Source organism: Centruroides vittatus, unplaced genomic scaffold, assembly GCF_030686945.1.
Source record: "Centruroides vittatus isolate TY-2023 unplaced genomic scaffold, ASM3068694v2 contig_17, whole genome shotgun sequence".
Lineage (NCBI taxonomy): Eukaryota > Metazoa > Arthropoda > Arachnida > Scorpiones > Buthidae > Centruroides > Centruroides vittatus.
In genome coordinates this window covers 866784-882547 of record NW_027121033.1, presented here as the reverse complement: position 1 = coordinate 882547, position 15764 = coordinate 866784, and the positions used below count along the sequence as shown (strand labels likewise).

The 15764-nt window shown below is 40.7% G+C and overlaps 1 protein-coding gene across 1 annotated transcript in view; it reads left to right on the top strand.

Moving 5' to 3' along the window:
• Window positions 1-15764, top strand: part of LOC136969089 (protein O-linked-mannose beta-1,2-N-acetylglucosaminyltransferase 1-like) — a 60679-nt gene that overhangs the window by 33342 nt on the left and 11573 nt on the right. Inside the window, exon 4 of the mRNA XM_067263186.1 lies at window positions 13189-13343. Coding sequence (XP_067119287.1) covers window positions 13206-13343 — 138 coding nt within the window. The 5' untranslated portion in view covers window positions 13189-13205. The remainder of the gene's footprint in view (window positions 1-13188; window positions 13344-15764) is intronic.

The window sequence follows — 15764 nt, the reverse complement described above, 5'->3', positions numbered from 1 at the left end:
GTCTACAAACCCGAGTGAAGCGACGCACGGTACTGTCACTGCTAAACAGGTTAGTTTCTTGAAACGTAATTTTCACACCCCCCCGTATCTGCCGGTGCCCCGGCTACGTCCGTGACTCCCGGTTCTCCCCCTTAACGGAAAAAAAAAAAATATATATATATATATATACCCTCCATTAGTCACGTGTTTTAACCACGTGTAATTTATTTATTTGAATCCCACGAAGTGTTTTTTCCCTCCTCCTCCCCCCTCTCCTTATTAAGTAAATGCCTGCATGAATTTTTTTTTTCCTCCCTCTGAAGACGTATCCAATTAGCCGAATCGGTACGTTTGTTTTATTATTATGAGGGCCATTATTATTATTTCGAGGCACACTGTCGTTTCGTCAAACGTGCTTCGTCACGTCCTTGGACATTAACCCATACCTCGTGGGATTTGACGTTTGAGAGTTAACTCGGTGTGCCAGCAGTTAAGCATTCTCTCAACCTTTCGCTCGTAGTCTACTCGGGGGGGGGTGCTTAAGATAATCAGACACTGCTTTCCTCCACGCGCATCTGGTAGGAGGATTACTTAGGAATATCTAACCGATGTGTCGTTAATCTAATTAGAAGCCCGCAAATAACCTTCCCGGGGGTGAATTCCTGTTTAAGAAAACATTTCCAGCACGGATAATCGATTATCTTTTTATCTAGGGCGCAGATAACCCGAAATTCCGGGCGGATTGGCCCTGTCAAATTAAGTAGATAGAAAAGAGGAGGAAGTTAAAGTACACATAAAAAAGAAAGGAAAGAAAACGAAACAAAGCAGGAGCTGCCAGTTAGTCCATTCGGAAATGGGTGTTTTCGTCCCAGGGGAAGCTGACCTTAGGGCTAGAAAAAGGGAGAGCTGCAACTGTGTTGTCGAACTCTGTGACGTTCAGGTAAACACATCGAGGCTCGGAAACACTTCCACTGCTAAGAAATGCCATTTTTAAAATTGTATCTTTAAGAAAAAAGAAAGAAAGAAAAAAAATGGCGTGGCAGTTTCGCGTGTCTTCTCTTAAATCCCTCTCCAGAGTGGCATCTGAACTCCCACGAGAGGTACTTAGTTACGAGGTGTAAAGTAATAGAAATGCACCATAGATAATGTGTTTCATGCCTCATTACTGATAGTTAAATTGTGCTAGTTTGCCCACGATTATGATGGTGTGTGCTTCTCGATCATAAGGTACTTCATGGTCACGAATTAAGGCATTTCAATCAGTGGGGTACTTCATAAAGTACCTGATTTTATTGGGTTTTTCCTTTTAAATTGAATGCTCTTCCACCTTTAGAAAACCGAAGCGCGTGGTGATCATGTTTCGTAATTTGAGGCGATTTTTGTAGATGATGAGGCACTGTATGCTGGAAAATTTCATGTTTGCAAGCTCGCTCTATACCAAACTGTGTGCCAATTTTTTTTTTTTTTTTGTATTGCATGCCAAACTGTACAACTTAGAACAGTCGCAACACTCCTCGAGACTATGCAAATATGTTTAAAGGCTTTTCTTCGCCGTCCCTCCACTCCACGCCCCATCTCTTGCCCGGATAATCGAGTTTCTTGGAAAGTTCCCACTCGAATGAAGCGAAAACGCGAAGAATTCGAGGGTTTCGAAGTGCTAATCTCGAGATAAAGTTGAGGAAGAGAGGGGGGAAAAAAGCGCACCCCAACTCGTCGACTTTGTGTTGGAGAGTAGGCGCCTGTTTCGGACATTCTCATTGTTCTACTCGTCCCGCGCGCTTAAACACTTCACCACTAACTTGTGACAGTTTGGAGTGGGAACCGCTCTGCTCTTGACAGCTGGTAGACGCGCTTTAAAACGTCACCAATGTCGCGCGTAGGAAGGAATCGGGTAACGTCACCTGTTAGTCCTCCCCCTCCGTGTTTCTCGAACGGATTTGGTGCGGGGGTGGAGGCTCCGGCAAGGGGGATAAAGACCTAGAAGTATGATAAAAAAAAAAAAGAAAAGAATATGCAGTTATCGTGGGCCGCAACAATAGAATAAGGTGGACCCATTCATCGGTTTATACCGGGGTGGAAGACAAGCATTTTCTCACAATGAGAATCCACAGGTTTCATTGTGGCTACTGCAGTCATGGTACGAAGTTGATAAGAGACTTAGGGCCTCTAATCGGATGACGTCTTCTCCGAAAGTTTTTGAAAAGACCAGATTTTCACTTCCACAGGGTCACGAGTTTGCTCTTTGCTTCGAAAAATTGATACGGCTGATTGGGGGAGCGACTTTCGAGTAGTTTATGATACTTTACACAATTCTGCTCTTTTTATATTTGTATAATGCTCGAAGAGATTAGGAAAAGTTTGGGAGAAAGTTTAGTTCTGTTTCACTTCTAGAATTCCTATTTTATTTTAGTTTTTTGTTCTATTTTTCTGATTTCTCTTGGCGGTTTCGTGTAGGTACAGTACTTGGCTATTTTCTTCGCACACTTGGAGATTTCACGTAGATACATGGCGATTGGCGATTTCCTATAGGAGATTTCATGTAGTTCGTTTCTAGTGTAATCGGTACGTGTTTCGGAGGCAATTTTGTGTACTTTCTACTATTTGGTGTTTCATATAATGGGAACCTGGTGAAATATGCCTCAGATTTGTGACCAGAAGGGGTATTTTTCACGTTTTGAGTTTATATCTCACCGTACGATGTGGACTCAAGTCAATTATTCTTGGATTAAATCTAATTTTGAGAGGAATTCCATTGATATGGGCTAACTATATCTTATTGCCATGGTTATGGTTGATTAAGATTAAGAACCGTATATAGTTCGATCTCTAAACAACGGCCACTTCAGGAACGTTTCTTTGAAACGTATACAGAACAACCTCCGAACAAAGGCCACTTTTTATGTTTCCGCCAGTGTCCTTTTTTACAGGTTTCATCGTAACTTTAGATATTTCTAGATTCGTTTTTAAATAATCCGCCATTTAAAACTGTAGTAATAACATCACACTAGTGGAATTTTATTTAGTTATTAGGCCTCTTAGTTATCTTGTCGTTCAAAAAAAATCCTGTTCTACAGGGTTCAAGCTCTAATGAGGAAGAGATGGTAATTCTGCTTGGCCTTCACCTTAACTATCGACATTCTATAGTATTTTTAAATTATATTTTCCTCGAGTAAAAATTTGTATCCTTTCAACCTTCTAGATCCCTTTTGTTCACCCATGTGTGAATATTCTCCTCGTTTCTTCCTTATCGGATTATACTAGATACGGGAAAAAACTATGCCTGTCTGACGCGCCACGAGCGTAACCGGATTTTACAACAGGAACCAAACTAATCACCTCCCTACAACGGACGAAGGAAACCGCCACTTTAGTTAAGACACTCCAAATCTGCCACAAACCCCCTATTTTTGTACTCGGCTTTGCAGACAAATGGGTGTTATACATAAGGCGCGAAAAGGGTTGACCTCTCTCTCTCGTCAGATGTTTGTTGGCACGCGCGACGTGTCCTAGTCATTAATGGATATCGTGTAGAGGCGAACAAGTAACAAGAATGAATTATTCAAGAATATATAAACGATTCATCCTTATTATAAACGCTCTAATTAACCATGTTTTCTCGGCTTTACCACACGCTTCGGCCCCTAACGTTTGCCGGTATGATAGATAGGCAACAGATACAGAGCATCGACGTCACACAGTAATTAGGCAGATGCACCGACTAATGATTGATAAAGCCCCTCTTCTATCATCGCTTAAAAATCGTCATAACTTTGTACGCCACTAGCTCTGTACGGCGGGGTGTTTGTTTTTATTCCCCCTGTTGTATGCAGGGGTGAAACGTCATTATACCCAGTTTTCTGTGTGTACAATGGCACTCGTTGCGCCCCGTTGCCTCGGAGTTAATATAATAACCGGCTTAATGCACCAGCGGTTAATTAGTTTGATCTGCGATGACGATTAACATATTTTTCGATTGTTTAAAAATTCGAAACTACTCGGGTGAGGGGGGTGTTTTTTCAATTTCTAACCCACTTCAGCAGGCTGAAGATGTTAACTGCTTACACGTTAACTCGGTTTCTGATCCCTTTAAGGGGTGAATTGACGGTTATCCCAATTAAACTCTTTTGTCTTGTATGAAAACTGTTCAAGGGGGTGGTTTTTCTGCGTGTAACCCGCTTTAAATAACAGAACAATTCGATTTATCAGTACACTCTTTTTTGAGGTGTTGGCGCGTTTGAAATCGAATGTGTACTTTACAGAAGGTTGTTTATCAACAAGAATAGCAGATTGAGCTACTCAATGGTTTATCAGTTGATAAAACTACTGAACACTAGTGATTGGCGGTTGGGATGGCGCCCGTTCAACACGTTTACCCGGTTTTCTTCACGTGCCTAACACCTAAACAGGGGCCTGTAGAAAGTCCTCCTCCTCCTCGACATGTATCGAGTAGCCTTATTCCATCAATGCAATCCTTAACTGCTCAATAAACACCTCCCACGAAAAGGTATTTTCCACATAATCCATTTTTAATGTAGGATTTAAAAGAACCCTTTGCGTGCTCTCGGCTCCAACCCCATCGTTTTTTTAAAGGCGTTAACGGGTTAATGCACCGGTGAATAACAAGTTAGATCCTCGATTACTATTGTTTAAAAATTTTTCTAACCGTTCAGCTGAAGATCCTTCGGAACTATTTTTCTATCCAGTTTTAACATGAAAAGTCGGAGCGCCAGCGGACCGCTCCTCTCCCCTGTTGAAAGGAGCCAAGTTTTGGTTCGGTTTCCGCTCCCCTCTCCCTCTTTAAAGCAGTAAATCATCCGAGTTTAAAGTCCATAAAACGTAAAATTAGTTTGCACAGTTAACTGAACGATTGTTAAGTTTTAAAGGGAGAAAGAAAAAACGGGGAGGGGAGAAAATATATTTATATTCGTGATCGGGTATTTGCCCAAACGACCGTTTTACTCGGGTCGTTACGCTCTGACTATTAAAATATTTGCTTAATACTGTGGCAGTAGTAGTAGTAGTAGTAGTCGATACCGTAAACACGCGCATAAACAAGTTGCGTGTTGATACTTTTTTGTGTGTGTAAGGGGGAGGAACTTCCTCGCGGACCTCGTTTCTTAAAACTTGTTCGGAGTAGGAGGGTGATTTACTTTAGTTCTGTTTTTCCTCCCTCCCTGTTACTAAAGTAGCACAATGGAGAGAAGCAACCATGACCTAGAACTTGAAAATCAGGTAATGAACCGGTCGCATTTTAGAGTATTTTGATTTGATTTTTCTTATCAAAAACTTGATTTTTTTTCGTAACTTAGTTAAGGAAAACGTTATGTCTCCGATATCACCTCGAGATGTTTAAGATTCCTGTAGTTGTACAGCAGCTCGTTTGAATTTTATACGGTTGAATGTAATGGGGAAAATTAGCTCCAAGTACATTTTACGCCAAGTCAAATATGCGCAAAGCGAGGTTAACTCCATCTTTTTCTGGTCGATCCGACGTTACACATTGGATTTAACAGGAGGAAGACACTGAATTAATGATAGGTTTTCGCGAAGTTTCGGTAACCAGACAATGCGAGTTACGCTTTATCGCCAGTAACAATCCGGCGAGTAACCCGAGGACCATATTTGGGGGGTTGACTGCTCGGCACCCGGTTGACGTGTTTATAAATCCGATAGTAGTGTGACGTTTAATCGTCTCGGTAAGTGGCACTGGCGGGGTAAAGTGTTCCTTCCTGCGAAATTTCAAACTGTGTCATCAACTTTCGTTGGAGGGTCATCGTCGTTGTCGTCGTCGTCTCGTCTCTTATCTTTTCCCCTCCTCTCGAGACGTTTTTAATAGGTCAGCCGTGAGGGAGTCCCCGCTCCCGATCTAAATATTTTATACCGGAAACAAAATTAAAAATAGATAACTTTTGCAGCTGATGAGTGTGCCGACCGGAAATGACGCGCGCGCGCTGCCTCTGTGCGTCATTTCCTGCCGGGCGACAGATGTTCAGGGGTTCATTTACGGGCCGAGATCACCGTCCCTCCTCTGGGGTTAAGGTAAAGTTACTTCTAGAAAAGAGCAGGAAACTAAATATACCCGCCGTTTAGGTAAATTGAAAATCAAGTGAAGGAATTCTCTTGTTTTTCTGCTTCTCAAACAGGCTATTGTCCAGCCAGCTCCTCCCGGTTAACCGGGGGAGAGTACGCCGCTCGCTTTATGTGCGCACTTTACGGAATGCCAGCAAAGTTTAACGCTTTACTTTATACATTCTCGCCGAAATTCGCTTTTCCGGCCAGACTAGAGCGAAGCACGCTCTCTCGATTAACCGGAATCGCGCGCCGGGTCTCTCGTTCTTCGCTGGTTTGGTTTCCCTTTTCGAATCTGACTATAACGCGCGCTCGAGCGGCTTTTTATGTCCTCCCTCCCGATTATACGTGCTAGTTTTGTGCCGATGCCGTGCATTTCTTCTGCACTTAAGCGATTTTTTTTAATTTGTTTCGTTCTCGGAACGGATTAAAAAGTGCAAACGTTAGGGGTGGACGTTTAATGTCCGGCTTCCTTTAACATGCAGATAAACGCAAGAGTATTATCTTTGGCTGTGCGATATTTTTAGATGCAGCATCTATAGGTGTACGGTACACCAGAGAGCTTGTACGAGATTAAGGAGGAGCACGTAAACAAGTTATTCGCGTGTTTTAATCCCTCCTCCGTGTAATTTATCCCTTTGCATCATCCTCCGTTTCCTCTTTGTTTCCAAACGAATTTGGGCGGAGGGGGAAGGATCTCGTATCTTTAATAAACTGGAGATTTTTCTCCTTTTCGCGCCGGCGTACGAAAATCTTCTATTAATAAATACATTTACCCCGCGGCTCCGCCCAAAGTGTTTTTACTTGTATCAAATTGTACATCTTAGTTCCTTTTAAGTCTTCATCCCTCCGTTAAAAAGAACAGAGTTTGCTTTATAAACTTGACATTTTCTACTCTCTCCCTGCCATTTTAGATTAAAGAACGGTCGTTTTGAGAAAAAGAAAATGCCTGGAAATAGAAACTAATGTTGGAATTTCGCAGAAATTTTAAAAATAGAAGAGGGGGAAGAGGAAGATGCTTGCGTGATGCTTCTACAAGGAGACACGCTCCTAGCAGAAGCATTTTGGGGTACCACCGCTTTGTAGAATGTATCTACTAGGAGTAGAAGCATTTTGGGGTGCCACGGCTTTGTAGGATGTATCTACTAAGAGGTACGCTCCTAGCAGAAGCATTTTGGGGTACCACCGCTTTGTAGAATGTATCTACTAGGAGTAGAAGCATTTTGGGGGTGCCAAACTTTATGGGATTTAATTGTAGAACGAAATCTTAGAGTCGAGCCGAGCTGCCAGAACTTTCTTTCCTGTAGAGAAACTGTCACTGGAGAATGATAGACGACATTAAAGTCACTTCTACTTAAGTCGATACACAATATGGAAAGCTTTTCTATACTTGGACATTTTCAATCGATAGAAAATCGCTTTTAATGAATGGTTAGAACCTATCCCGAATCTAATTTAGTCATTTTGCTGTCTAACCACGCTCCGCGTATAACATCCGCAAGCGTTATATGGAGGTTCTCGAACCCCATCTCTTCGACTAATTTGATTGAAATTCGATCGCTGTGGCGCTATCGAGCTAATTCGTGAATTGTAAATGAAAAAATTGCTGCGTAGAAGGGTGGAAGGTAAGTTAAACGAGCATTATTCTGAGCGTTTCATTAAAGATTACCGTTCTTAGTAGACTCGCATGGTCGACCAACCTGTTCTTCTCCAAGTTAACATATCGGAGGTATCACGTCACAAATCAGCCAAAGCCAAACTACACGGCCCAAGAGATTAAACAGTGGCCATTAAACAGGGCTCTGTTCTCTAATTAAATCTGTATGGCGTCGACCTCGCTCGCGGGGGGAACAGCGAAGTCGTTTTATCGTTCCTTCTCTCGATTGCGACCTCATAAATCTCCATTCGGTGCGTGGAAGTCAATAAAATGCGTACAATTAAGGGCCCCATTCCCGTCTCGACTCGTAATTAGCGATTTTTGGACTGATCTGTGCCGGTAACCAGGTGGTGGAGACGATTAAAACTCCACTCGCTCCCTCCTGAGGCTCGTTAGAATCCCTGCTTCCGAACGATAAGAAGTGGGAAAAAGCCTCTTTTCCAATCCTCAGCGCATTATAAAAGAGTATAGCAGATGAGATAACGCCTAGTAAAAGGTCGTTAATTACAACTAGAGCGAGATTTTAGATCCTGTTGGAGCCTTACGAAGAGATAAAGGATGGCTTATACCAAAAGTCGAGAGGGGCATTCTATTGTTAAGGTAGGCTAAATGCAAGAATTGCTATCTGTGATGCCAATTGCACGCATCGCCGATCTTCAAAACTAGTTTCGGATCCCCAGAACAATCCTGGAGGACCCGGATCGTTGCGGCTCCTTTGTATTCTTTCACCTAATTTAAATATTCCCAGTTAAATTGGCACAAAAGACTATTGCCCTCCCGCATTCTTCGTATATCCCACCCTCTTTTCCTGCTCACAATAAATTATTTACATATAGATTTTTTTAAATATATGATAAAAGCAAATATTCCGTGACAAGAGCGGTTCTATAAGGGTGCATGACGGAGCGTATACGTGACAAGCGATGAAAGCATCGCAGCATTTACCCATCGCACGAATATTTTCACTCGCATTGTGCTTCAAAAAATTGCTCTTCTCGACGTCATCTGCATCCCGGGCTCTGGCATAATTGTTTGATTCGCGTGAGCCACCTTTCAGGGGGGTCATTTTCCAACCCGTTTACGAACGGACATGTAATGTTTCTATTAAATTTTCTTTCTCTCTTTTTTCTTTTTTTCCTTCTCGCATGCATTGCTCTTCCCTTCGGGTACGCCACACTGTAATGTATGGCTGAAAATCCTGAGGGGGACGTTGTAACTTCTATCTTGTCACTGCAGATGCTCCAGGTTTAGGAGGAGATAAAAACCATCCAACTCTCGTTCTCGCTTTTTCCTTCTTCCTCGTTTTCTTTCTGGGAACATCTGGAAGGAAGCTGCGATTCGGCCATGCGTGACCTTATAAGTCTTGACCTCTTAACAATTACCTTTATAGCCCCCGCGAGGTTCCGACTTCTCCCAAATCTCCGTGGACCAAGCCAGAATGCGGGTTTCAGAGCAGTGACCTTATCTGCCATCTGCAGCAGTCTTAATCCCGTCCGTACGTCGGTCCGTAACTTTGGACTTGCATAGTTTTATAACTTTCCACTTCGCATAGTTGGCAGTGTTGTGTTTAGCCCCTGCAATAAGGGGCATAGCGATCTTTCGGAGCGTAACGTATCATACTTCATTCATTACACGCATTCGAGGATCTGCATGCCGATGCTCCTGGAAAAGCGGTGAAGCGGCAGTTCAACAGCAATACTTCCACTTTTGTTCCTCTCCGGAGACCCGCTATTTTATTGGATTTGAACAAGCGAGAAATTTATAGGAGTTACGCAGGCCACATTGATAAAAAGTAACCAAAAAACCGGTGATTTGTACTCTATTTTTTTTTTATATTTTTATCTCGTATAACCGCAATCCCGATTCTACCGAGAAAACAGGTAGAAATGCCTTCTAAACTTCACCCGATTACATCCCATCTCTGCGGCAAAGTTAGCTTTCCAGGGGCTGCATATTCATCATACGCTGGCAGGGAAGTGATCATTCCCTCGAGCTGCGGATGGGGGAAGTAGTAGAACCTTCCTCGTGAAAAATCGTCTCCATCAGCAGCTTACCCCGCGGGTTTTCTGTATCACATAGAAAACCCGCGGACAGTTAGATCGTGGATGGAGATAGGAAAGGACAAACTAATGACCCCTCCTGTCATATCGTATCTCCGGACGAGCTATCACGGACCTCACTATTATGTGGCCCAAACAGTTCTAACTCACCCTGTCAACACCTGGCCCTGATTAATGGCCGAGTTCTCCCCCGAGGGGTTGTACTCGCCTCCATTACTGACCCGTCGACTTCCTTTACAGCTCCCAGACGTCATCAAATAGAAATGTCGCCACGTCCGAAAGCGTTAATTGTAACACATACGCCACATAACCTAACCCCCGTTTCGAACGGTGCCCCGCTTAAAAAGGGGGCCGTTTTGCAAGGGACGCCACAGCTTGAAAGGTGTGAAGAAAATTGGAAACGATAAGTTAATGGATAACGCCCGGGGATAAACATTAATTAAAACCTGTTAATTTCGTTCAAAAAATTCCATTTTCCTTTCTCCTAAATTTGTATTTAGTACTGCCTTCCTGTGGGATTACAGGAATAATGAGCATTAAAAGTTGTATAAGAAAAAAATAACGTGGGCCCGCACGCACTTTACAGTCGAATTAATATTTTAAATTGCTGTAGATTCAGTCTCTCCTCCCCCTCCTTTTTTGCAGTTTCCTGTCGATTTTTAGCATTAAATTTTTAATTTAAAAGCCGTGGCGGTTGTAAATTAAGTTTTGAAAACTTAGAAGCAACACTATCTTAATCGTAATTTACTCACTCAACGAGCGACAATGGATTTAATTGTTAAATTAGGCTTCAGATTACAGTGAATAATGCATCTTCCTATGTCATGAAAGCGATGTTGTGTATTTCATTTTTGTTTATTAAAACCAACAATTATACAATTCTTCTTCTTCTTCCTCCCCTGCCGTAACTAACAATACAAAGTGTAACATAATCTGTTAATTAGTTAAGAGTTTCAATTAAATTTTTATCCATTACAGAATTAGTCTCCATTGAAACAATATAAATTGAGTCTTTTCTTTTTTTAAATTATAAAATTTCTCAAAAAGTTTTTGTAGCTTAGTGGTATCAGTTTTCTAAATCCAGTAATTTAAATAAATTTCTGCTTTTTAATTATTAACATAAATACTATATATTACAACAATGAAATTAATTCTGTGCATTACAATAATTCAGTTTAATCAATAACATTTCAACAGTTCAACCTAAATTCGTACATTACAATAATGAGGACGAATCATGTATGTTGCAACAATGCAATGTTTACGTTACAACAAAGCAAGCGAATCATGTTCATTAGAACAATGCAAGCGAATCGTGTACGTTACAACAATGCAAGCGAATCGTGTACGTTACAACGTTACAACAATAGAATTAAATTTCTACCTTTCAGCAATGGATCAAGGATTCTACGTATTTAACGACGTTTCTTAAATCCGTCGGACTTTTAACATCATTCTATATATTTTTCTCGACTTAATTTTTATTCCTATAATATTTTAACTACAATAAAAACTAAATTTTATGGAAACTAAATTTTTCCATACTTTTTTCCCCAAAACGAAAAAGAAATAAGCAATAATTCACTTCCAAATTTGCCAGCCGACCACACTTTTACACAAATTCGACGCAAATCATAACGGAAAAATCGCAGCGTTACGAAGAGCGTAACTCGATACCCGCAGATTTATCCGCCGGCGCCGATTATAAAATTTCAAATTGTCAATAAACAAAGCTGACGTCACACGGGCGGGGGCGAGCCGTTATAATTAAACAGCCCGGCAAAAAAAATTGATATATATATATATATATATATATATATAAATAATTTTTTTCCTTTTAAATCCAAAAATCGAAGTATATTCGATACCGCGCGGTGGTTTTATGTTGATAAGATTTTTCTTCGGTCGTGTAAGGGATGACATTTTTAGAGATTGCGACAAGAAATTTAATAACGCTACGAGATGGGGAGAGGCGAAGCGAGATGGGATATTCTATAACTTTACAATTCAGCCGTCGCTTGGCTACAAACTGTATTTATGTTCACACCAAGTCTATCCTTAATCTCCTGGACGGTTCCGGGTTCGGATTTCATGTACTAGTAATATTAAACATGGGATTTAAGTTCGCCACCGTACCTCCCACCTACCTACTCAGATACATAGTCATAGCTATTTTTTCAGTTTTGTATTTCTTCAATATCCGGTTTCTTCAATTTATTATTCTTTTCGGCTCGTTTTTTCCCTCCTCCTTGTGTGAAGTTTATGGAGTTAGCAAAATTAATTATCTTCATTTTATTACTTTTTTGGGGGGGTTAAGTTCTCTCGCGTGTCGCGAGTCGTTCTCGCTGGCTCTTCTGCGAGAATTTTTATTTTTACGCCTTTAAAGTACAGTATTATTCGATTCGGTTACATTTCGGCAATTCGACATAAATTTCGTACATTACAACAATGGTAATGGTGGGCGATTGATGCGAATGTAAAAATCGCACTCGCGAAGTTTGCGACGCGATTTTTACATCGCCGGGCGATTGCGGAGTGAAAAGTTTTGTTTGTTTAAACTAAATTTCCTTTGTCGATTTTCTGGCGAGGAGTTTAGAATTTCGGCGTGTTTCTTTCGTTGGTAAATTCTCGCGCGAAGAGAAATTGGCGAGAGAAAGTCGCCGCGATTTCGCACGCTACGAAGCGATGCGAAGAAAAGCTAAGAGAATTAAGCTTTTATCGCCGTTTACTATAATAAATTAATGAATTAACACTGTAAGAATTTCGGTAAATTTTTTTCGTTAATAGTTGTCAGTCCAAGTGGAGAATAAGATTCAATCTTTCTGCGTTGATAAATCGCGTGTTGTCGAGCGATTTTCCTGTTTTAATATATTTTAAAACAGGATTATATATGTATTTCCGCATCGACGTTAACTACAACGCTTACAGACGGATAATCGAGAGGATTTGAATAATTAAAAATCAACTTAAGCTGTGAAATAGCGACGAAAACGTAAAAAAAGTCGCGTCGCGTCGCTCCGATTGCCGCGCGATCGCTATCCCTCGCTTCCTAATTTATTCCCTTCCAACTTATTATCCGTTTCTTTATCATTTTGTACCGGGTATATTTAATTTCTTAACATCTTCCGCGACATAATATCATCCGCTGAGGACACACCGTTCCATTAAGAGACATTAAAATGCCTTTTCCCCCTTCCAAATCCGATTTATGGGGTGTTTTTTTAATGCACGTGCCGTTCGAACGCATGCCCTGTGCACATAGAAATTGTTTTCCTAAGGGAGAGCCTCTTTTCTTCTATTTTTTCCGACCGTATACGGGGTGGACTCGATGGAGAAAATAAGAAAATAAAAACATGCGATCAATTTCTCAACTGTCTCATCTATCATTCTAAAACACCTAACATTACTTTCTTGTATGTACAGGCCCTGGAACGTTACAAATGTCGAGGATGGAAACGTGGAAATCCAATCCTCGTACTCAGATCTACCTGCCGAAACAGCAGACGTCGTCATTTTTACTACCCTACGTTTACCTGAGGCACGTACCGCATCGGAGGATTCTTTCTAAGGTATTCCAGGTGAGTTTTCCACGTTTCTTTCACTATTTTCTTTGTTGCTTTTAAGGCAAATTCGATTTTACGTTTCGTAAATGAACCCCGAATGTATTTAAATTCGGTAAAGTCGCACAAAATTTCGTTTTAAGTGAATGTTTTCCGCTCTTTTCTGCTGTAATTAACCCCTTTTCTTGTTACTTCCCTTTCAAAGTAGACGAAGGTTCGGGCTGATGGCCGGGTAATTTAAGTGTTTTTAATAATAAAAACTCGATTTTCATTCATCCGATACCTTCTTTTGAACGTTTTACTACACTACTTCATTTATTTTTTGGAAGTTTTTTAAGGTTTTCAGGACAAACGAGGTGCTTACTTGCAAAATATTGAGACGTATTTGGGTTTACGTAACCTCTGTTGAGCGAGACTTTAAATTTATTCTTTGTTATTACTCAAAAATTAAACTTCTAGGTATAGAATTTATATCTGAAATTTAAGTAATTTCGTCACATCTTTCTGCATTCTGTGTTTGTTAATAATTCGAATTTGATACGATCAATATAAACAACGTGGTTACACGCTCTGTACTTTTCTAAATTTAAGTTATCTGAAATTGTATACTGTAAAATTTAACTATTTAATTAGTTACGTTTTAATTTATATTATTGTCGAAATGTACAAATCTCGAGTTACAATATTGTCGAAATGTACAGAAATTAGGTTACACGTGGGTACTGAAATGTACAGTACAAATTTGCTCGACATTGTCGAAATGCACAAATTCTGGTTACGATTGTTGCTGAAATGTACAAATTACGCTGCACGTGGTTACCGAAATGTACAGATTATCCTTTACATGGGTGAAAGGTATAAAAATAAATTTTTTTTTCACATTTTAGCAACAATATAAAGTCATTTTATTGTCAAAATGTGGGAAATACGCTTTACGTTGTTATAATATACACAAATACATTAAATTTTACGAACTTAAATAAAACATAAAGCACCCGTTTTATATTCCGGCAGAACTATTATTATTTATAGTTTATATACTCTCAGTAACAATATAAATTATCGCACTTTAGCTAAAATAGAAGGCATAAAATGTAATTTATACTATTTATTGAAAATGCATAGAGTTAATTATTCATGCCCGAACGGGATTTCAAGCCTTGTACGAAGCCTTTCGATCTCCAAAAAATACCCAGTAAGGGGCGCATAAAAGCCTCCCGATTCGAGTCATACTTAAAATCTTGCCCCCCTCTAAAGGTAATTTAATAGTATTCAAACTTATCCACTTTTCGGTTCCAGTTTTCAAATTTTTCTCTACTCCCTCTCGCCCTTCAGGAAACACGCTAATGCTTTTACTGTCCGAGACAATTTTCTTTGATAAATGTTCCAACTCGGTGATACAATTCTTTTTATTGTTGGAAAAACGTTAATGAACACCATCTTATTACTTTTCTGGAGATATCGCGATCGTGCGGATGGGAAAAACGGTATCAGATGTACCCTCCATTTAGTGATTCCTGCACTGTGTACAGTTCGCGATATCGAGGTTCGAACGTGGCATTCCTTTCCGCCTCCCCTCCCCGCCCCCGCTAACAGGAAGCGAATCGAAACTACATCCTGCGAAAGAGCGCCGCCCCGTGACGCGTGACGATCTCGATATTTTTAACGTGACACTTTATTAATAATTAAAAAAAAGAAGAAGAAAATTATCTCCAAATGTCACGCGGATGCGTAGATACGCGCGTGCACGCACCGTATTTCCGTGCCACAGCGTTTACTCTCGATTTTTTAATAATTTTGTTCGCCCCCCCCCAGAATTTGAATGGACCGATTTAATTCGACGCGTCGTTAAGCACGCTGGGGGGAGGGGGAAGAATTGATTAACGTTACGCGTGAGATAATTGGTTTAAGACGTTTCTTTCGCGAAAGTGGCGAAAATATTCTGGTATTTAATTAGCAGATTGACCTAACTTTCGACAAATTGCGTGTAATTCGGTACGTGTTACGCGGGGGGAAAACTAAGAAGAAAAGCCACGTTTCGTGGGACCGCCAGTTCTCACGTGCGTTCCGCTTTTCGACGACGGGAGGGAATCGTGACCGGGCCGCGCCACGCAAGCTATCAGCAAGATAATGATCGTGATGTTTTAGTGACGTATGCGGCAACGTGACGCGAATAACGAAAGGGCGCGGGAGAAGCCTTATCAATTAAATTGAACGATGGGGACGCGCTCGTTATTCAATCGAATTTGTCCCGTTTAATTCCGAAGTGTGCCCGTGTTGCTTAATTCGGTCACGTGATTTTCGTGTTACATTAATCTTCCCCGCCTTTTTTTTTTTAATGATCCAATCGAGAATTTGTATGTAATGCTTAAAACAGTACATATTGCTAGTCTCTCTACCTGCTCTTGCCTTTTGGTGTAAGTTTACCAGATCCAAATA